The sequence below is a fragment of the Mesoplodon densirostris genome, chromosome 7, assembly GCF_025265405.1.
Source record: "Mesoplodon densirostris isolate mMesDen1 chromosome 7, mMesDen1 primary haplotype, whole genome shotgun sequence".
Lineage (NCBI taxonomy): Eukaryota > Metazoa > Chordata > Mammalia > Artiodactyla > Ziphiidae > Mesoplodon > Mesoplodon densirostris.
The window spans coordinates 60,011,425-60,033,290 of record NC_082667.1 but is presented as its reverse complement, the minus strand read 5'-3'; the positions used below and the strand labels follow the sequence as shown (position 1 = coordinate 60,033,290).

At 38.1% G+C, this 21,866-nt stretch overlaps 1 protein-coding gene across 3 annotated transcripts in view; it reads right to left on the bottom strand.

Annotated features, from left to right (window-relative positions):
• Positions 1 to 21,866, bottom strand: part of FCHSD2 (FCH and double SH3 domains 2) — a 299,344-nt gene that overhangs the window by 21,746 nt on the left and 255,732 nt on the right. For all 3 annotated transcript variants that reach the window (XM_060103088.1, XM_060103089.1, XM_060103087.1), the window contains one exon: positions 11,637 to 11,798. In XM_060103088.1, the coding sequence (XP_059959071.1) occupies positions 11,637 to 11,798 (162 nt within the window). The remainder of the gene's footprint in view (positions 1 to 11,636; positions 11,799 to 21,866) is intronic.

Sequence of the window (21,866 nt, the reverse complement as noted above, 5' to 3'; positions counted from 1 at the left end):
AAGAAAAAAATTCTACATAAGCTTCCAGAAAATTTAAGAGGAGGGGATTCAAATTATTTTATGAGACAAGCATTATTCCAAAACCAGACAAAAACATTATAAGAGAACTATAGACTAATAAAGTATCTGCCATAAATAGACAGAGAAAAATGCTTATCAAAATTTAAACAAGTTAATTACAATCAATATATAAAAAGGACAATATACCAAGATCCAAGTGGAGTTAATCAGGAATGCAAAGTTGGTTTAATATTTGAAAAATCATCAATGCACTTCACAGTATTAACAAACTAATAAAGAAAAAAATCATTTGACAAGATCCAACATCCATTCCTATCAGCAAACGAAACAAAAATAGAGGAAACTTTCTTGACATGGTAAAGGGCATCTACAAAAATCCTACTGTGAACATCATACTTAATGGTGAAAGACCGAATGCTTTCTCCCTAAGTTTGGGAACAAGGAAAGAACATCTGTTGGCTCTTACCACTTCTATTCAAGCATTGTACTGGAGACTACAGTTGTTACAGGAAGGGAAAAAAGCAAGCATGGAAGGAAGTAAAACTATCTTTATATATAGGTGACATGATTATCTATAGAGAAAATCTACATAAAAGCTACAACAACTAATAAATGAGTTTAGCAATGTTGTAGGATACAAAATCAATATACAATAAGCAATTGTATTTCTATAGGTTAACAATGAACAATCAGAAATTGAAATTAAAAAATCATTACGATAGCATTATGAAATAGAGATAAGTCTGACAAAAGATGTGCAACACCTATACACTGAAAACTATAAAACACTGCTTAGAGAAATTAAAGACAATTGGAAGACTCAATATTGTTAAGATGTCAAATATCTTCAAGCTGATCTACAGATTCACTGCAATCCTAATGAAAAAATCCTGGTAGAAAACTGATTTTAAAATTCATATGGAAATGCGAAGGAACGAGAATATCCAAAACAATTTTGAGAAAGAAGAAAGTTGGAAGATTTACAATCTGACTTCAGGACTTTAAAGTTATAATAACTAAGACAGAGTAGTACTGTCGTCAAGCTAGACAAATAGATGAGTGAAACAGAACAGGAAGTCCAAAAATAGACCCACACAAACATGGTTAGTTGATTTTTTGACAAAGATGTGAAAGCAATTCAGTGCAGAAAGGACAGTCTTTTCAACAACAACAAGAACAAAGAATTTTACTCACTCTTCTTATGTAACTCACACTGAATCACAGATTTAAATGTAAAACCTAAAATTATAAAGCATAGAAGAAAATCTTTATGACCTTGGGTTAGGCAAAGATTTCTTAGTTATCATACCACACTATGATCCATGAAAGAGAAAAAAGTAAGTTGGACTTCATCAAAAAAATTTCTTCTCGGGCTTCCCTGGTGGCACAGTGGTTGAGAGTCCACCTGCCGATGCAGGGGACATGGGTTCGTGCCCCGGTCCGGGAAGATCCCACATGCTGCGGAGTGGCTAGGCCCGTGAGCCATGGCCGCTGAGCCTGTGCGTCCAGAGCCTGTGCTCCGCAATGGGAGAGGCCACAACAGTGAGAGGCCCGCATACCGAAAAAGAAAAGATTTCTGCTCTTTGAAAGGCATTGTTAAGAAAATGAAAAGAAAAGCCACAGACTGGGAGAAAATTATGTAAATCATCTATCTGATAAAGGATTTGTATCCAGAATATAAAAAGAACTCTCAAAATGCAATAAAAGGAAAACAAACAACCTAATAAAATATGGTTGAAAGATCTGAACAGACACTTCACTGAAGAAGATATACAGATGGCAAATAAGCATAAAAGATGCTCAACATTATTAGTGAAATGCAAATGAAAACTACTGCACACCTATTAGAATATCTAAAATTAAACAGATTGACCATACTAAGTATTGGCAAGGTAGTGGAACAATTGGAACACTAGTACTCTATTGAAGGGAATGTAAAGTGGTACAACCACTTTGGAAAACAGCCTGACAGTTCTTAAAATGTTAAACATATAGCCACTGTATGACCCAACCAAACATACATTTATAGCAGTTTTATTTGTAATAGCCCCAGACAACTCAAATGCCCATCATCAGGGTGAATGGATAAACAAATTGTGGTATATTCATACAATAGAATACTACTCAGCAATTAAAATAAATGAACTATTGATACATGCAACAACATGGATGATACTCAAAATAATCATGCTGACTGCTGGTGGGAATGTGAATTGGTACAGCCACTATGGAGAACAGTATGGAGGTTCCTTAAAAAACTACAAATAGAACTACCATATGACCCAGCAATCCCACTACTGGGCATATACCCTGAGAAAGCCATAATTCAAAAAGAGACATGTACCAAAATGTTCATAGCAGCCCTATTTACAATAGCCCGGAGATGGAAACAACCTAAGTGTCCATCATCGGATGAATGGGTAAAGAAGATGTGGCACATATATACAATGGAATATTACTCAGCCATAAAAAGAAATGAAATTGAGCTATTTGTAATGAGGTGGATGGACCTAGAGTCTGTCATACAGAGTGAAGTAAGTCAGAAAGAGAAAGACAAATACTGTATGCTGACACATATATATGGAATTAAAGAAAAAAAATGTCATGAAGAACATAGGGGTAAGACAGGAATAAAGACACAGACCTACTAGAGAATGGACTTGAGGATATGGGGAGGGGGAAGGGTAAGCTGTGACAAAGTGAAAGAGCGGCATGGACATATATACACTACCAAACGTAAGGTAGATAGCTAGTGGGAAGCAGCCGCATAGCACAGGGAGATCAGCTCGGTGCTTTGTGACCGCCTGGAGGGGTGGGATAGGGAGGGTGGGAGGGAGACGCAAAAGGGAGGGGATATGGGAACATATGTATATGTATAACTGATTAAATTTGTTATAAAGCAAAAAATAAAAAAAATTTAAAAAAAAGAAATAAATTTATTTTCCAAACACACACACACACACACACAAATAATCATGCTGAGTGAAAGAAGCCAGACAAAACAAATTGTACACTTTTAAGTATGTGTAATCTATTATATGTCAATTATACCTCAGCGAAACTGTTAAAAATATTAGTAAAGCTTGGGAATTTTAATGACAACTGGCCACACAGTATTTGAAGATGCTATAAGACCATTAATTATATCAAAATAGGGCAGTCAGTGATTCACCAGATGCTGAAAAGAAAAAAAGGAAAAAAATGCACAGCAATTGAAATGAATCATGATAAAGGTTAGAGGAATAAAGGGTCATCCACAGAGTAAGAGAGTATAGTAAAGAGCAGCGCTTTAGAGGCAGGCATATCTGGGTTCTAATCCCAGCTCTCTCCACTTACTAGCTGTATGCTGTTGGGTGAGACAGTTAATTCTTCTAAATCTGTCTTCTCATCTGTAAATACATTCAGGATGGTTGTGATCATTAACTGAAATAATGTATGAATGTGCCTGACATGGAACCTGGTACAGAACAGATACTTTACCAATGTGAATTCCCTCCTTTTGGTAGTATTTTAAGCTTAGTTGGTAGAACTGGAGTAGACAACTTATCTTGAGGTTCAGATTAATATTTTTGAACATGTAATATATGTAAGGATCTGTGTCAGGTACTTTACTTGTTATTATGGCTATGGAGAAAGTCAAAGAACATAACACAGCTAGAGACACTTCTCTTAGAAGTGAAATGCTCTACATTTTTTCAATGCCCTACTTTGGTCTTGGCTGTCAGTAAGTGAGAGTGGTTCCCTCAATCTGTGGACACCAATTCAACAGACATTATAGGTAATTCCCAGCACCTAGCAAAGGGTCTCATGAGCAGTGCAGGCTCAATACATGCTTACTGAATTGAATTAAACTGATGTTACTGGGAATTTGAAATGTTAGTTTCATTAAAAGTGTGGACATTTTGAGCGTGGAGTTTAGTCCAATAAAAAGACGACTGCCCATTTGGAAATACAGTAAATATAAAAGCAACTGAAGATTGTTGCAGGTGTGTTCCATTATTTTCTACAGTTTACATTTATTTCATTACAAAAATCCATTGTTTCTTTCTTTGGGATTTAGCTCAAGCCAACAAACAGATTTTTGTATTACAAAAGCAAAGCCTGTTGGATGCAAGGACTATAAAGCATTATTGAGGCAGATGGGAACCAAACTAGCATCCTAACGGTTTAAAATCTTTATTCTTTTCTTTCAAACACACATTCAACATGGTCTTCATAATGAGAAGAGTTAGAACTTATTTTTTATTTTTTTTAAATGATTTTTTAAATATATATATTTATTTAATTATTTGGCTGCACTGGGTCTTAGTTGCAGCACACGGGATCTTCGACCTTTGTTGCGGCATGCAGGTTCTTAAGTTGCGGCATGCAAACTCTTAGTTGCAGTCTGCGAACTCTTAGTTGTGGCATGTATGTGGGATCTAGTTTCCTGACCAGGGATCAAACCTGGGCCCCCTGCACTGGGAGCACAGAGCCTTAGCCACTGGACCACCAGGGAAGTCCCTTAGAATTTACTTCTATGCAACTCTGCAAAATGCTCATATACTTAGGGAGGCTACACAACAAGAGTAATTGTCCGGATGCCTTGGCATGGTAGTTGGGGGAAGTGGCTGAAGACAAGGAAGTTACGTAAACACTGTCAGCTATAGTTTGAGAATCTAAGGGGGGGAAAAAAGAGCAGAAAGAACAAAAATAAACCAACCTCAAACTAAAAATCTCTGACTCAGTAGTTCTACTTCTAAGAACATATCTTACAGAAAAAAATCCCCAACATGAAAAAAAATGCATACAAATTTTTTTTTTTTGCGGTACGTGGGCCTCTCACTGTTATGGCCTCTCCCATTGCGGAGCACAGGTTCCGGACGCGCAGGCTCAGTGGCCATGGCTCACGGGCCTAGCCGCTCCATGGCATGTGGGATCTTCCCGGACCGGGGCACAAACCTGTGTCCCCTGCATCAGCAGGCAGACTCTCAACCACTGCGCCACCAGGGAAGCCCCCATACAAATGTTTTAAAGAGTATTATTTAGAATATGCGGAGGCAATCTAAATATTAAACCTAAAGAGAACAGTTAAGTGAACACATTCCCAATGGAATAGTATACAGACATGAAAAGGATGATTATGAAGATCAACTATCAATATGGAATGTTAAATAAAAGTATACAAAATTAACTTTATTATGATAAATATGTTCAAAAAGGAATAGTAGAAAGAGGAAGGAATTCAATCAAGTTGCTAACAGTGGTGTTATGAGGATGGAGTTTTGTCATTTTTTTCTCTACTGTACTTCCTAATTTTTTATTATCTAGTTATATAACTCTTTCTACTCTACAATTAACATAATTTCAAAATTAGGTTGTAAATTGGGTATGGGTTTTTGAGTAAGAGAAGGCAAGAAAATAAGAGAAGGAAAGGCCCAGAGACCAACCTGGGTGCGGGGGCAACATCAGTTATGCAGTGGAGGGGTCACCCCCACACCCCAAATCTCAGTAGGGGCAGGTCAGAGTTGCACAGCATGAAGGGTCACCCCCAAATCTCAGGTTCAGGGTCAGTGCAGGGCCTGTTTTCATCAGTGGGAGAAAGAAGGGGTCCTCCACTGACAGAACCGGTTAGAGGCCCACCAAGAAGAAATGATTTCAAAACCAAGACTTAAAAAAAAAAACAACAACCAAAAAACGTTAGAAGACGGATAGGAACGGCTGGAGGTGAAGGAACAAGGGCAAATTCTTCAGCCAGAAGCCCCATGAGATTCTGTTGAATGAAAAACCGTGTTGATTGCAAAGCAACTAACTCAGGTTCATGTAAACCAGCTCCCAAACTTGTTTTGAACTTGCACTGCACCCGCATTCGCTGTACAATTAAAACAGCCCTATCAGTATTCCTATTCCGAGAATATGGAGATGAAGAAAAAACAAGAGATTCTGGTAGAGGTTGCATTATTTAAAATAGTGACTTACAAAACTGCACTTGGCTTTTCAAGTCCTGGTGCTCTAAATGCAAGGGTTGATTCTCTCAAGTTCCTCACCCTGTGCCCCCCCAAAATACAATTCTAAGACTGGCAAAAAAAAAAAGAAAATAAGAGAAGGGAGGGATGAGTGACAGAGGGGTGACTGGGTCACTAGCAGCAATCCAATCATAGGAAGCTGTATGTAGACTCTGGTTAACCATCAACTGAATAATTATATCAGTAGAATGCTCTCCTTTTTAAAAAAAATTGCTGTATTCTGTTTTTTTTCCTTCCCAATCCTATATTCTGTACCACAGCATAATACAGAAGGCAAAGAGTTAATACTCGAGTAAATATAGTTCTATCCTTATTCTATAAGGTAAACAGACTCTATATTTTAAAAACATTTATCTTCTATAGGGTACTTTACACTAGTAATGTCTAACAGTACTACTAACCATGTTTTCCAGATGGAAGGGAATTCTAAACCTGATGACTAATGCTTTTGTTGGCATCTATAATGGAAGAAATAATTTGGCCCTCAGAATGTGTATTTATGCTCCTTGCCCCTCGCCAGCCAGCTGTCAGTGTGAAGAGATACAAATCCCTCTAAATTATTTCAGGGCTGTCATTTAAAATCAGGTTAAATAAATATTGGGACTTCATTAAACTATTTTATGCCTACACTTTTTCTTTATTTATATTGTTATATCCCTCAGCCGAAAGTGGGAAGACACAGCCTCCGTAAGAGTGACTAGAGGGAAGAAAGAGTGGAATGGGATTGCAAAATGCTCCTTTCACAGAGGATATGACATGTCTCTAGATGAGCTGCTGTTTTGGGAAAGTTGTCAAAAATACCCAATTTAGGGGGCCTCCCTGGTGGCGCAAGTGGTTGAGAGTCCGCCTGCCGATGCAGGGGATACGGGTTCGTGCCCCGGTCTGGGAGGATCCCACATGCCGCGGAGTGGCTGGGCCCGTGAGCCATGGCCACTGAGCCTGCGCGTCCGGAGCCTGTGCTCCGCAACGGGGGAGGCCACAACAGTGAGAGGCCCGCATACCGCAAAAAAAAAAAAAAAAAAAAAAAAAAAAAAAAAAATACCCAATTTATTCAACACTTACAACCAGACTGTACTACTCACTGCCAGACACTATACTAGGGACATCTCCTTCGTTTCCTTCCTTCATACTCAGAAGCCTTTCTTTATCTCCTGTTAAAATTCTTCAAGGACTATCTTTAATGACATTTCCTTCATGAGGCAAACTTCTCTCCTCTTTTTCTAGCTGGTATAGGCAAACCTTGGAGATATTATGGGTTTGGTTCCAGACCACCGCAGTAAAGAGATTATCACAATAAAGTGAGTCACACGGATTTTTTGGTTTCCCAGTGCACATAAAAGTTATGTTTACACTATACTGTAGTTATTAAGCATGCAATACCATTATGTCTAAAAAAATTTACATACCTTAAGAAATACTTTATTGCCAAAAAATGCTAACCATCATCTGAGTCTTCAGCGAGTTGTAATCTTTTTACTGGTGGAGGATCTTGCCTCGATGTTGATGGATGCTGACTGATCAGGGTGGTGGTTGCTGAGCGCTGGGGTGGCCGTGGCAGTTTCTTAAAATAAGACAGCACCGAAGTTTGCTGTATTCATTGACTCTTCCTCTCATGAACGATTTCTCTGTAGCACGCAGTGCTATTTCATAGCATTTCACCCACAGTAGAACTTCTTTCAAAACTGGAGGCAAACCTCTCAAACCCTGATTTATCAACTAGGTTCATGCAATAGTCTAAATCTTTTGCTGTCATATCAACAATCTACAACATCTTCACCAGGAATAGATTCCATCTCAAGAAACCACTTTTTAAAAACATTTTAATTTAATTTAATTAATTTATTTTTTTGGCTGCGTTGGGTCTTCATTGCTGCGCACAGGCTTTCTCTAGTTGTGGCGAGCAGGGGCTACTCTTCGTTGTGGTGTGTGGGCTTCTCATTGCGGTGGCTTCTCTTGTTGCGGAGCAGGGGCTCTAGACGTGTGGGCTCCAGTAGCTGCAGCACGCAGGCTCAGTAGTTGCGGCATGTGGGCTCTAGGGTGCATGGGCTCAGTAGTTGTGGTGCACGGGCTTATATGCTCCACGGCATGTGGGACCTTCCTGGACCAGGGTTGAAACCTGTGTCCCCTGCACTGGCAGGTGGATTCTTAACCACTGTGCCATCAGGGAAGTCCCAAGAAACCACTTTTTTTGCTCATCCGTAAGAAGCAACTCTTTATCCATTGAAGTTTTATCATGAGATTGTAGCAATTCAGTCACATCTTCAGGCTCCACTTCTAATTTTAGTTCTCTTGCTATTTCCACATCTGCAGTTACTTCCTCCACCGAATTCCTGAATCCCTCAAAGTCATCCATGAGGGTTGGAATCAACCTCTTCCAAAGTCCTGTTCATACTGAAATTTTGACCTCTTCCCATGAATCATGAATGTTCTAAATAGCATCTAGAACGGTGAATCCTTTCCAAAAGGTTTTCATTTTATTTTGCCTAGATCCATCAAAGGAATCACTATCTATGGCAACTATAGACTTATGAAATGTGTATCTTAAATCATAAGACTTGAACATCAAAATTACTCCTTGATCCATGGGCTACAGAAGGGATATTGTGTTAGCAGGCATGAAAACAACCTGAGTCTCACTGTACATCTCCATCAGAGCTCTTGGGTGACCAGGTGCATTGTCAATGAGCAGTAATATTTTGAAAGCAATCTTTTTTTCTGAGTAGTATATCTTAACAGTGGGCTTAAAATATTCAGAAAACCATGTTGTAAACAGATACACTGTCATCCAGGCTTTATTGTTACATTTATAGAGAATAAGCAGAGTAGATTTAGCATAATTCTTAAGGGCCCTAGGATTTTCAGAATGGTAAATAAGCACTGGCTTCAACTTAAAATCATCAGCTTCGTTAGCCCCTAACAAGAGAGTCAGCCTGTCCTTTGAAGTTCTGAAGCCAGGCATTGACTTCTCTCTAACTATGAAAGTCCTAGATGGCATATTTTCCCACGATAAGGCTATTGTGTCTACACCGAAAATCTATTGTTTAGTGCAGCCACCTTCATTAATGGTCTTAGCTAGATCTTCTGGATAACTTGTTGTAGCTTCCACATCAGCACTTGCTGCTTCACCTTGCACTTTTACATTATGGGACTGTTTCTCTCTTTAAACCTCATGAACCAACCTCTGCTCACTTCCAACTTTTCTTTTGCAGCTTCCTCACCTCTTTCAGCCTCCACAGAATTGAACAGAGTTAGGGCCTTGTTCTGGATTAAGGCTTTGGCTTAAGGGGATGTTGTGGCTGGTTTGATCATCTGTCCAGACCTCTAAAACTTCTTCCCTACCAGCAATAAGGCTTTTTTGCTTTCTTACCATTCATGTATTCACTGGAGTAGCACTTATAATTTCCCTCAAGAACTCTTCCTCTGCATTCACAACATGGCTAACTGTCTGGCTCAAGAGGTCTAGCTTTTGGCCTATCTTGGTTTTCAACATGCCTTCCTCACTAAGCTTAATCATTTCTAGCTTTTGATTTAAATTGAGAGATGTGCAACTCTCCCTTTCACTTGAACACTTTGTAGGTTATTAAGTGGGCTAATTTCAATATTGTTGCATCTCAGGGAATAGGGAGGCCAGAGAAGAGGGAGAGAGACAGAGGAATGGCTGGTTGGGGGAGCAGTCAGAACACACACAACATTTATCAATTAAGTATCCCAATGGGTGAGATTCATGGTGCCCCAAAACAGTACAGTAGTAACATCACAGATCACTGTCCACAGATCACCATAACAAATATAATAATAATGAAAAAGGAAACCTTCACTTCATTAAAAAATGCAATTATTTGTGAAGTGCAATAAAATGAGGTATATTAAGCTTTTCTGATAGCATTTCACAAAATCATGAGATTCTGGAGCTGGAAGGAATCTTAGAATCTCTGAAACCCAGAGACTTTTTCCAAGGTGTGTTGATGAGTTAGGAGTTAGCAATTTGAGTTTGTTACACAATAGCTCAGTTATACACTGCCATGTATTGTTAAGATCCATAAAAATCTGTCTGCTCTACCAGGTTGTAAGCTCTTTGAAGAGAAAGACCAAGTCATCTCCAATTTGCCCAGGAAGTAGGCACATAAGTGATAAGTGCCTACCCAGTTGATTTAATTAGAAAAGGTGCTAGTCTGAGGAAAATCATGTGGTTGATTGGTTGCCAACAGTACTGCTGAAGAAGCCAAAAGCACGAATGTGCCTGGAATTTGCTATCGTCATAAGTTCTGTTCAATAGAATAAACTGAACTAGATGGAAATTGTGACTTTTAAAAGATGCAACAGTAAGAGACATTCCATGAGACACAGCAACTCTGCTGTACTAGAAACAGGGCAATTTCTTCTAACCCCAAAGTTATGTGGGTGATATGTGCTTATTTCCCCCAGTTAGATTACCATTAATAGTGAAATAAAAATAAACCTTCAATAGATTGTTTTTCCTTAATATGCACACCCACACACAATCCTTTTAAAATATGCATTAGAAAATCAGAATGCTATGTGAAAAAACTGACAAAACTTCCAGGAATGTTCTTAAACTTTGGCCAATTTCTCTAGCAAGGATTCCTTTTATCTGAAAGGCACAAACAATGAAGAGGCACTATGAATACAGTGGAAAGTCAGGAAATTAGAGTTTTAGCTTTTAGTTTGCTACTATTCCATCTATCTATCAATTCATTCTCTGTCCTTCAACAGACATTTATTGAGTACCTACTATGTGCCAGGCACTCTGCTGTGCAGAGCAGTGAACCAGGTAGGCATGGAAATTACATTCGAGAGAAGATAGACAATAAACAAAAGAAAAGAAGAAGACAAGTACAGATTATAATAAATGCCATATGGAAATAAACTGGATGAGAGAGAATAATGGGTAGGGAGAAAGCAGCAGAAAATACTTTAGTTTGACCAGGGAGGCATTATATATCTACCTATGTAGTAGTATCAGGCAAATCACTGAACTTTTCTGATACTCAGATCTCCAGGATGAAAAACTAAGGTTGAATTGGATGACATCAGAGTGGAAAAAGCCCTGGATTTGGAGGAAGAAAACTTAAGCTTGAGTTCTGGCTTTGTTTGTAAAACTATACCTGCAGCACTGTTTCTCTGATGAAAGATACTGTGAGCAGAGTGTGACAGCCCTTGTGAACTAAACTGACTAAGCCACAGACTGTGTTCCTTTCCCTTCTTTACGATTGTTTACAACTCCCTGGATGTTTATTTTCATTACCCTGGGAAGACCTCTGAAAACTTTGGAAACATCAGACTAAAATTTTTATCCTGCTACCTCCAGACAAGAAACATATCTACTTAATGAGTGGGATAATGATAAACCTACTAGTGATAACATACTTTTCACTGCACATTTTAAGAAATGCACTATTTTTTTCTTCTCTCTTTCCTGCACTAAATTTAACTCAATTAGTAATAGACTAAAGGAAGAAAACCCCAAACCATTAGCAAAACCATTATTTTTTCTTTAAAATTTTGGCTATTATCAAGTTTGACTACATAGTCAAAGAATAGTATCCTCCAGTGAAGTCAACCCATCGTATCCAAGAAGAGAAACCGTACCGAGTGTAACGTTCCATTATTGGTCACTGCAGGAAGGCGGGCCCATCGCTCATTTTCCAGTTCTTCCATCACTTGGTTCATTGCACTCTTTAGCCATGTGTCCACGGAAACACCAATCTGCTTTAGTAGGTCCAGCCGGGCTTCAGCTTTCAACTTAATTATCTAAGAAAACCAAGAAAATGGTCAGAAATCAGAGCATTTTTTCCTCAAATTGATTGTTTTAAAGTTATTCCTGATTTATTAATTAGAACAATCTTGATGTTCACTAGCAATTCTTCCTTGGCATAGATGTTAATTTTTCACTTGGCGAGAGGGAGAGAGGAACAGGGGAAGAAGGGAAGAGGGAAGGGAACACAAGAACAGGAATCAGAGCTTGCTGACAATGGCAAAAGGCACACTTGCATTTTGACAAGTTACACCAAATATAACTTATCAAAAGGAAGATGTTAATGCAGCATAAAGTCTGCTTTCCTTTCCTTTTAATAAGGCTACGCCTCAGAACATCCCAAAATTTAGCATTTTCAACAGCCTTCTAACCCATTTCCTGGACTTTCTCTTCTCTATAATCCATCTTTTACAAGTCTACGAATTATCTCATCAGTCACTTCCCTGCTTAAAAACTTCCACAATTCCTGACTGCCTACTGAGTACAGATTTTATATTAAATTATGACGCAGCTGTCAGAAACAGAAGATATTGAGAATAAAAAGTTCCTGTGCTCCAAATTCAAGAAAAGGAAACAATGTCTGTTCTTTGGCTCTTGTTCCAAGCCATAAGCAAGTAATCATAGAATTAGTTTAAACCTGTCCCAATCAAACAGGAACTGCTTTACTCCAATAGCCATGCCTCTGAGTCAGCCAATCTGTGACAGCCCCAAGCTTCTGCAAGGCAGCCAATCAACCACAGCCTCACTCCAGTCATCATCAGCAGTTAAGCTTCCGCTCCTGCTTCCAACAGTCCATCAATCCCTACACACCAGTTAAAAGCTAGTCTGTAACACATGCCCAGTTTTGAAAATCTGCCAATCCCTGAAATCCACACTTCTCAAAACCCTTTGCATTGGTTCTACTTTGTCAAAAAGACTATATTTTGTAAGTATCATTCTCTTTTGCTTTAGCAAGTAGTAAACTCAGCTTCATTCTTCCTCATATTAGAGTGGTTGTCTCTTCCTTCAACATTTGAAGGCTCCACTGAGATAATTTTGAGGACCTTCACTTGATGGCCTTCTGTGGACATCTTGGACAAACAAGTATGCTCACTGAGCCCTTCTGGTATGCGATTTTGATCACTCTCTGGATTCTCTGCTGAGGGAGTTGGTATCAAAAAGGATCTGAGATCTGACTTGTTTCACTGAGCTCTCATTGCTGAATTTATATTGTATTCCTAAGATTTTAAAATGAGATAAAGGGACTTCCCTGGTGCTCCAGTGGTTAAGAGTCTGCCCTTCCACTGCAGGGGGCACGGGTTCGATCCCTGGTTGGGGAACTAAGATCCCACATGCGGCATGGTGTGGCCACACACACACAAAAAGAGATAAATTCATATTACATAAAATTCACCATCTTAGTCATTTTCAAGTACACAATTCAATGGTTTTGGATATCATATAGACCTTTATATAAAGTTTTTGGCTTGCAGGCACACTATTTGGTAAACGGTCTTGTAAAAATCTTATTCTTCTAATAATTTTTTTTGGTAACAACTTTACTGAGATGAAGTGCACATATCATACAATTCACCCATTTAAAGTGTATAATACAATTGGCTTACAGTGTATTCACAGATATGTGCAATTATCACAATTTTTTTAAACTTCTTATTTTCTATTGGAGTATAGTTGATTAACAATGTTTGTAAGTTTCAGGTGTACAGCAAAGTGATTCAGTTATTCATATACATGTATCTATTCTTTTTCAAATTCTTTTCCCATTTAGGTTGTTACATAATATTGAGCAGAATTCCCTGTGCTATACAGTAGGTCCTTGTTGGTTATCCATTTTAAATACAGTAGTGTCACCACAATTTTAGAACATTTTAATCATCTCCAAAAAAACCCCCATATCCTTTAGCTATTGCTCCCCTATCACTTATTCCCTGTAGCCTCTGGGACCACTAATCTACCCTCTCTCTCTATAGATTTGCCTATTCTGAACATTTAATATAAATAGAACCATACAGTATATGGTGTTTTGTGTCTGGCTTCTTTTACTTAGCATAATGTTGCTTAAGTTCATCCATGCTGTAACATGTATCAGTATTTCATTGCTTTTTATGGATACTGTGGGTAGAACACATTTTGCTTATCCATTTGTCAGGTGATGGGTTGTTTCAACTTTTCAGCTAATATGAATAATGTTGCTACAAACATTAGTATGTGGACATATGTTTTCATTTCACGTGGCTATATACCTAGGACTGGAATTGCTTAGTCATAAAGTAATGTTATGTTTAACCATTTGGGGAAATGTCAGATTGTTTTTCAAAGCAGCAACCTCATTTAACAATCACACCAGCAGGGTGAGTTACCATTTCTTCATATCCTAGGCAAACACTTGTTAATGTCTGCCCTTTTTGATTCTAGCCATCCTAGTGGGTGTGAAGTGGTTATCTCACTGTGGTTTTGATTTGTATTTCCTTGATGACTAACGATGTCATCTTTTCACATGCTTACTGATCATTATATATCTTCTTTGGAGAAATGTCTACTCAGAACCTTTGTCCATGTTTAAATTGGGCTGTCTTTTTACTGTTTTTATTTTGCCTTTGTCTTTTTATTGTTAGTTTTTGATGTATTCTAGATCAAAGTCCCTTATCAGATACATGATTTGCAAATTTTTTTTTCCCATTATGTGGGTCTTTCACTTCTTGATAGTGTCTTGTGAAGCACAAAAGTTTAAAAATTTTGATTAAGTCCAATTTGTCTATTTTTTTCTTTTGTTGCTTGGGCTTTTGGTGTCTTATCTAAGAAAGTAATCCACGGTCACAAAGATTTATCCCTATGTTTCTTAAAATAGTTTTATAGCTTTAGCTATATAAAAAAAGCTTTAGCTGTTTGGGTGTTTGATCATTTTGAGTTGAGTTTATTTTTTTATATGGTGTGAGGTAGGGGTCCAACTTCATTCTTCTGCATGTGGATATCCAGTTGTCTCAGCACCATTCTAGTATGCATTTTAAACTAATATAAGCAATGAGATGTTTTTGAAAAATAAGTGAACCAACAAACCTCTTCTTGGAAATTATAAATGTTAAGTCATTTAATTGCTGAAGCAAAGAAACAAAGAAAACAGAGAGAGAGAGAGAGAAGTATATTCTGTTTTCTCAAATCCAAGTAATCTAGTTTTCATAAGATTTATTTTTGTCAGTACTTTACCAAACAATTGAGGAACATGGTATTTGCAAACTTACTTTTTTTTTTTTTTTTTTTTTTGCGGTACGTGCACCTCTCACTGTTGTGGCCTCTCCTGTTGCAGAGCACAGGCTTTGGACTCACAGGCTCAGCAGACATGGCTCACGGGCTTAGCTGCTCCGCAGCATGTGGGATCTTCCCGGACCGGGGCACGAACCCATGTCCCCTGCATCAGCAGGCGGACTCTCAACCACTGCGCCACCAGGGAAGCCCTAGCTGTGGTTTCTTGCCAAGTTCCTTGGAGTTTCTGCTGCACATGTCTATTTAGGTTTAGCCAAGGATTTGGATGGTTATTTATATGCAAATTTGAGAACTCCCTGACATCTAAGCTCAAGCCAGTAAGACTTAGGCTCTCTGCTTGAATTTTTTAAAATAAATAAATTTATTTATTTATTTATTTTTGGCTGCATTGGGTATTCAGTGCTGGGCGTGGGGGCTACTCTTTGTTGTGGTGCGCGGGCTTCTCACTGCAGTGGCTTCTCTTCTTGTGGAGCAGGGGCTCTAGGTGCGCGGGGTTCAGGAGTTGTGGCTCACAGGCGCTACAGCACAGCCTCAGTAGTTGTGGCACACGGGCTTAGTTGCTCCGCAGCATGTGGGATCTTCCTGGGACAGGGCTCGAAACCGTGTCCCCTGCATTGGCAGGCAGATTCTTAACCACTGAGCCACCAGGGAAGCCCTTCTCTGCTTGAATTTTAGTTGTACAGCCCCTCACAAAGAGCTGTAAAATGTAAATGTCACCAGGTATAGTCCCATTCTTTGAAGAGTCTTTTCCCCTCTAGATTTTATATGCTTTGGGTCATTTTCCAGTTCTATCAAATAGGTATTTTAAATATTTTTACCCTTATTAATAATTGTTATCTAAAAGAGGATATAAGCTAGCCCCTTATTATCAGAAGCAGAAACCCTTGTAGAGATATATTCTACATTCAAAGAAATCTTAAATTTCACTCAGTAATTTACTATTAATAATATTTGCATTGTAATTTTGAAACTGCTTAATATAGATGTATGATAAGGCAAATAAAATATCGTATAATATTATTAGGAAATGAAAATTTCAATATAAGATAAAAAGATATAAATATAAAATAAAGAAGTTTATGGGCTTCCCTGGTGGCGCAGTGGTTGAGAGTCCGCCTGCCGATGCAGGGGACACGGGTTCGTGCCCCGATCCCGGAAGATCCCACATGCCGCGGAGCGGCTGGGCCAGCGAGCCATGGCCGCGGAGCCTGTGTGTCCGGAGCCTGTGCTCCGCAACGGGAGAGGCCACAGCAGTGAGAGGCCCGCGTACAGCAAAAAAATAAAAAATAAAAAAAAAAAAATAAAGAAGTTTAATAAAATCTTTCCAATTTTAAATTTGAATTGAAAATATCAATACGAACTCATGATTTTAAAAAAATTCCTAGCTCTAACAACAAAGGAAGGGCCAAGAAATAAATGACACCCATAACAATAAGCACCTTTGCAGCCTAGACTTTGGGTGTCTAAATACTATTGTGTATTAAAAGAAAGCAGAGCTTCTTGGAGAAAAGGCTAATTCTAAGCCCGGGTAGGGAAAATACAAGGTGAGGCTAAGATAGCTTGCTGTGCTAGAAAGCAAAAAACGTTCAAAGACTAGTGGGAGTAATGTCAAAAGGATACAGAAGTCAGCTTAAATGGACTCTCAATGGCCAAATTTAGACAATATTGGGCTTAAAAAAGGACAACTGTAATACTGAAAATAGATTAAATGAATAAAAATCTATAATAAATTGAAAATACATAAGGTGGGACTCCATGAGGAGACGTAAAGAATAAGTACTGGGGAAAGAACATCTACCGTGGAGCTGTGAACTGAAAAACTCCCAGAGATTGTATAGGGCTGAAAGATGTTGCAGTTCCATCCAGCCAGAGTTGAGAGATCAGAGACCTTGCTGGATACTCATGGCAAAAGAAGAAACTGCAGAAAGGAAAGTCATTAGTAATAAGGCTAAATTAGCCCTACTGGAAAGGCTACTCTAAACCAACCCAAAGCTTAAAAACAGGCCTTGAACAGATCAAACTGAGCTGGCTGCCCAAACAAAACTCAACAGGCTTTAAAATAAGAAAAGAGAATCCAGAAACTCAACAGCCAAACAGTCACAATTTCTAGTATTCAGTAAAAAATAGTACTAAGTATTTGAACAGCAGAAATATATAAGCCATAACCAAAGGAAACATCAGTCAACAGAAAGAGAGCCAGAAATCACAGATATGATGGAATGAGTAGATGAGGACTTTAAAGTCACTATTATAAACATACTTAAGGATTTAAAGGATAACATGAAAATAAATAGGAGTGAACTGGAAGATATAAAGAACCAAATAGAATTCATAGAGCTAAAAATGTAATATCTGAAATCACAATTCACAGGATAGCCTTAATAGCAGGTTATACACTACAGAAGAAAAGATTAGTGAACTTGAATACATAATAACTCATCAAACTGAGATTATGATAAAAAATAAGGCTGGATAAAACTGTATGGGGTGATCTTTATATGCAATGTGTAGGACAATATCAAGTGATCTATTATTCATGTTGTTGGAGTTGAACTAACCTATATGACAGAAAGCAGATCAGTTGTTGCCTGGTCACAAAAGAACTTTTTGGGGTGATAGAAATATTTTATATCTTGATTGTGGCAGTGGATATTTAGGGGTGTACATTTATCAAAGCACATTAAAGTGTTTACTTGAAATGGTTACATTTTATTTTATGTATATTATGCCTTAATAAAGTTGATTTTTAAAATTCCATGACATAGTAATAATACTTAAGAAAGGGAGAAAAATACTCATTTGCTGTCCCTGGAGGTGACTAGTACTTGTTAATTGCAATGGAAAAAGAAAAAAGAACTTTAACCGTAGAAAGATTTGGTAGTGCCACCTGAATTGAAAGTGACTATTCTTAGCATCAGTAGTGAGAAAACTTGATAAAAGCATACTGTGATGAAAAACACAGCATCATTTATAAAGTATTCTTGCCTAAAATATAGACTATAATCAGACCTTTAAACTTAACTTCCATTTTATAGTATAGAAATAAACACATAAATTTAATATTGCAAAATATTAAGAGTTGAATTTAGCATATTGGAAAATATATATTTATTCCTCATCTTTTTTGTATGTTTGAAAATTTTCACAATAAAAATTGAAGAAAGTGATTTGTTAAGAGGTCTACTAACATACTACATTATAAGAGTACAGTGAAACCCCACAATAACAAGTCTGGAGGTAATATAAATTTGGATATAATATGATTGGAAATTCTGTTTTTATAGCAGGGTCACCCTTAGCATTTCATTAACCTTGTAGTAATGAGGCCTCACATTTTATGCAGCTGAGGTTTTTAGACTTCTCTTATAGCATTATGGCAAAGGTCTTACCAATTTTTTTTTGCGGTATGCGGGCCTCTCACTGTTGTGGCCTCTCCCGTTGTGGAGCACAGGCTCCGGATGCACAGGCCCAGCAGCCATGGCTCATGGGCCCAGCCGCTCCGCGGCATGTGGGATCTTCCTGGACCGGGGCACGAACTCGTGTCCCCTGCTTCGGCAGGCGGACTCTCAACTACTGCATCACCAGGGAAGCCTGGGTCTTACCATTTTTGAGTCATTGAGTACAACAGTGACATTGTAATTCGGAACTCCTCATGTACAAGAAAAACTTATGAGATGATAATTCTTAAAAAATGGTATCTATTAAAATGTGTTTATATAGACAAGTGATTTTAGTTTTGGTTTTGTTAATTCATTTGATACCATGTATTTTGCCTTTCAAATGAACATTCAATTCAGATCATAAAATTTAGTTAATATCTTGGAGAAAGAGTCACATAGTTTATAGTTCCTCCTGCAGACCTTAATACCTAACATGTATAAAATGTCATTAAAAATTTCTGGGGGTCTTTGACTTCTTACATTAACTTCCTCTTCTTTGTGTTAAACATTTCACTGTTAAAAAAGAGAAAAAACTGCCCTCAACCCAAATAAAGGTACAATTTAAACACACAAAAAAATAATTGTATCCTGAAACATAAGTCATGTACAGCTTCCAAAAAGGGCATTTAAAACTCTTGGTTTCTTGGCAAGCTACCTTAAAAATAGGTATGATATGTCAGATCAAGAATGTGTGTGTATCTGTATGACAAAAGGCATTTCAAAAAACTCAAATACCTAAATACCAGGTTAAGAAAATTGTTATTAAAGTTTAATTTAAGCAGTTATTGCCTCATTCCAATTCTTAAATTAGTCAGGGGCTGCAAAGAGTAGCACAGCTAGTACAAATATTCTTGTGATAATCATAGAGATCATAACAATATAACAATAGGTTGTTCATCAATGTATATCTAGTATATTCATCAGTATCTGGCACGCAGCAGATACTCATTAAGTGTTTGTTAAACTAATGAATTAGTGAGTCTGTCCCCAAATTAACCAGCCAATAATTAATTAATCACTATATAACCTCTATTATACTATTCTTTGGAAATAGTATACTATTCCTATTCTTTGGAAAAGCACAGGCCATTTACATTTTCAATTTCTTATGACTGGAAAAATTTCTTTAATCTATTACTGAGTACCACAGAGGTTTCTATTCTAATTAGCAGCACTGAATGGAAACACATTATAGAAAAGACTGGATAAAGCAGATTAATCAACAAGGGAGGGTAGCATTCATGTTGTAGGAGTTAAAAACCAAACATAAAGGACATAATGGAATGTTAACTAGTTTTCTCTCTTTTGTGTAAGTATTTATAATAACTATTGAATGGAAAGAGAAAATCCAATACAAATGATACACAGGCAGAAAAAAGAAAAAGAGAATCTACTGAAACCATTACTGTCAATTCCTCTGAAGGCTCTTGTGGTCTAGTCTATGCAAAAATTTCATTACGACAATCTTGTAAATAATACTCTAATACTACCCTCATATTTGCCATCTAATTTTAGCTGGGTTATTTTTTGTAACTGATAAGTGGAAATCAAGTAAGAGATTGCTTTAAGATAGCAGTAGGATTAACTATATTTCACAGATATTCAAAACTGAGATAATGGATCTGGCATCACGGTTTTTAGCATATTGCATATTTTTGGTAAGAAAATTACCTTTGAGACTGCAGACTTAAATACTAGTATTAGGAGAGATGAGACATTCTGTTGTGGGACTCTCACTTCATATTTTTAGCTTTAAGCTAACAAACAGAGGGCAGTTTAGCACATTCATGGAAATAACAGGTCATTCAGCCTAAATGCAGACTTTGTGTGACTGATACCTACTACTGCTACTACTGAAGGGCATGATGGAGGTAGGGTACCAGACAGTGACATCATGGATGAAGTCTGGAAATGGAAAATACAAGAGAGAACACACCCTTCAGAAAACTTCTGAGACTTGTCCTGTTCTGTCAAGGCTCTGAAACTGGCTTCACACAGAGTCTGGAGAAACGAACAAGAAAAGTTCTTCTACACAAGCCAACGTTTCTCAGACTAGGCAAGAGCCTGCCAACGTGCTTGGCCAGCACCCTAGGGCAGCGGTTTAGCCACGACCCTGAGTTCAGTGAGGAAAATGGCTATTTATTGTTCACTCTGCTCTCTTCACTATGGAGGCTGTGGATCATGTGCCAGGAATGAAGGCGAGCTGGGGTTACTGGGGCTTCTCTAGACCAGGCAGATAGCAAGATAGCAAGCCTCTTCTGGTTCAGATCACTTCCATGGGGCTGTGCCAGAAACATGCTCATATCCCCTGTCTTTGCTGATGCTGCCTCTCCACTTACTACCAACCCCCACTCCTTGCCCCACCCCCATCACTGAAATACTGCCTCAAAACCTCTAGAGATCTGAGAGCGTATTTGAAAATCACTAGCTTAGATTAATGCTCAACCCAATGCACTAATTTCTTGTATAGAGTTCTTATACACTTATAGTGCTGCACTGTATCTTAGGGCAGCTTATTTTGTCATTGGGCAGATCTGTTAGAAAGTATTTGCCAGTAGCAAGCTCAAATCTGCCTCCTTCCTACCTTCTTTCAGTTCAAGTTCTGCCTCTTGAGGTTGCATGGCATAAGTCTGTGCTATCCCTTTTTCATCTGTCAATATCCATCTTAAGTCCTATCTCTTTGTGTTGCCTGTCCTAACAACTCCCAGAGTGACCTCTGTGTCCTCTGGGTTCCTTAAGTGTTAAGTATACTCATGTGGACCACTCCTTGGCACTTATGCTTTACAGTCTTAGTTATCTTGGGCATTCTTTAAGCCTTCCTAACAAGAACATATTCTCGTTGAAGGCTGGACAGTCGCAGTATTTTTTAATGTCTACTTCCACATCCCTTCACTATGTTGCACTGGATAGGTAACTAAATACAAGTGTGCACAGGTCCTTCATGAACTGGTCTTAACCACAATGACTTTCCTTACTCTATACCACATTTCTTTACAAAAATCTTCCATGCTAATCAAATCCACTGCCAAACTACATCTTATATCTTCCTCCTTTGCAAATAACTTTTCTTTCCATCTCAACTTCTCCCCCTCTAGGTCACGGAATATTAGCCTAGGGTACATGAACTTCTGAATACTGTACATAAAATGTACATTTTTTTGTGGTAGAGAGGGTTTCACACTTTCATATAATCCTCAAAGGGTCCGATGACTCCACAAAAGATTAAAATCCACTGCTGTAACTTTTTTTTGCCTTGTCTGCTTAACCAACTCTTCTCTATTCTTAAAAAGTCAGCTTATGCCCCTGGATCCAGTGAACCTTTCATACAGGGGGAGACTTTTCTAGGCACTGAACTTCTATGTA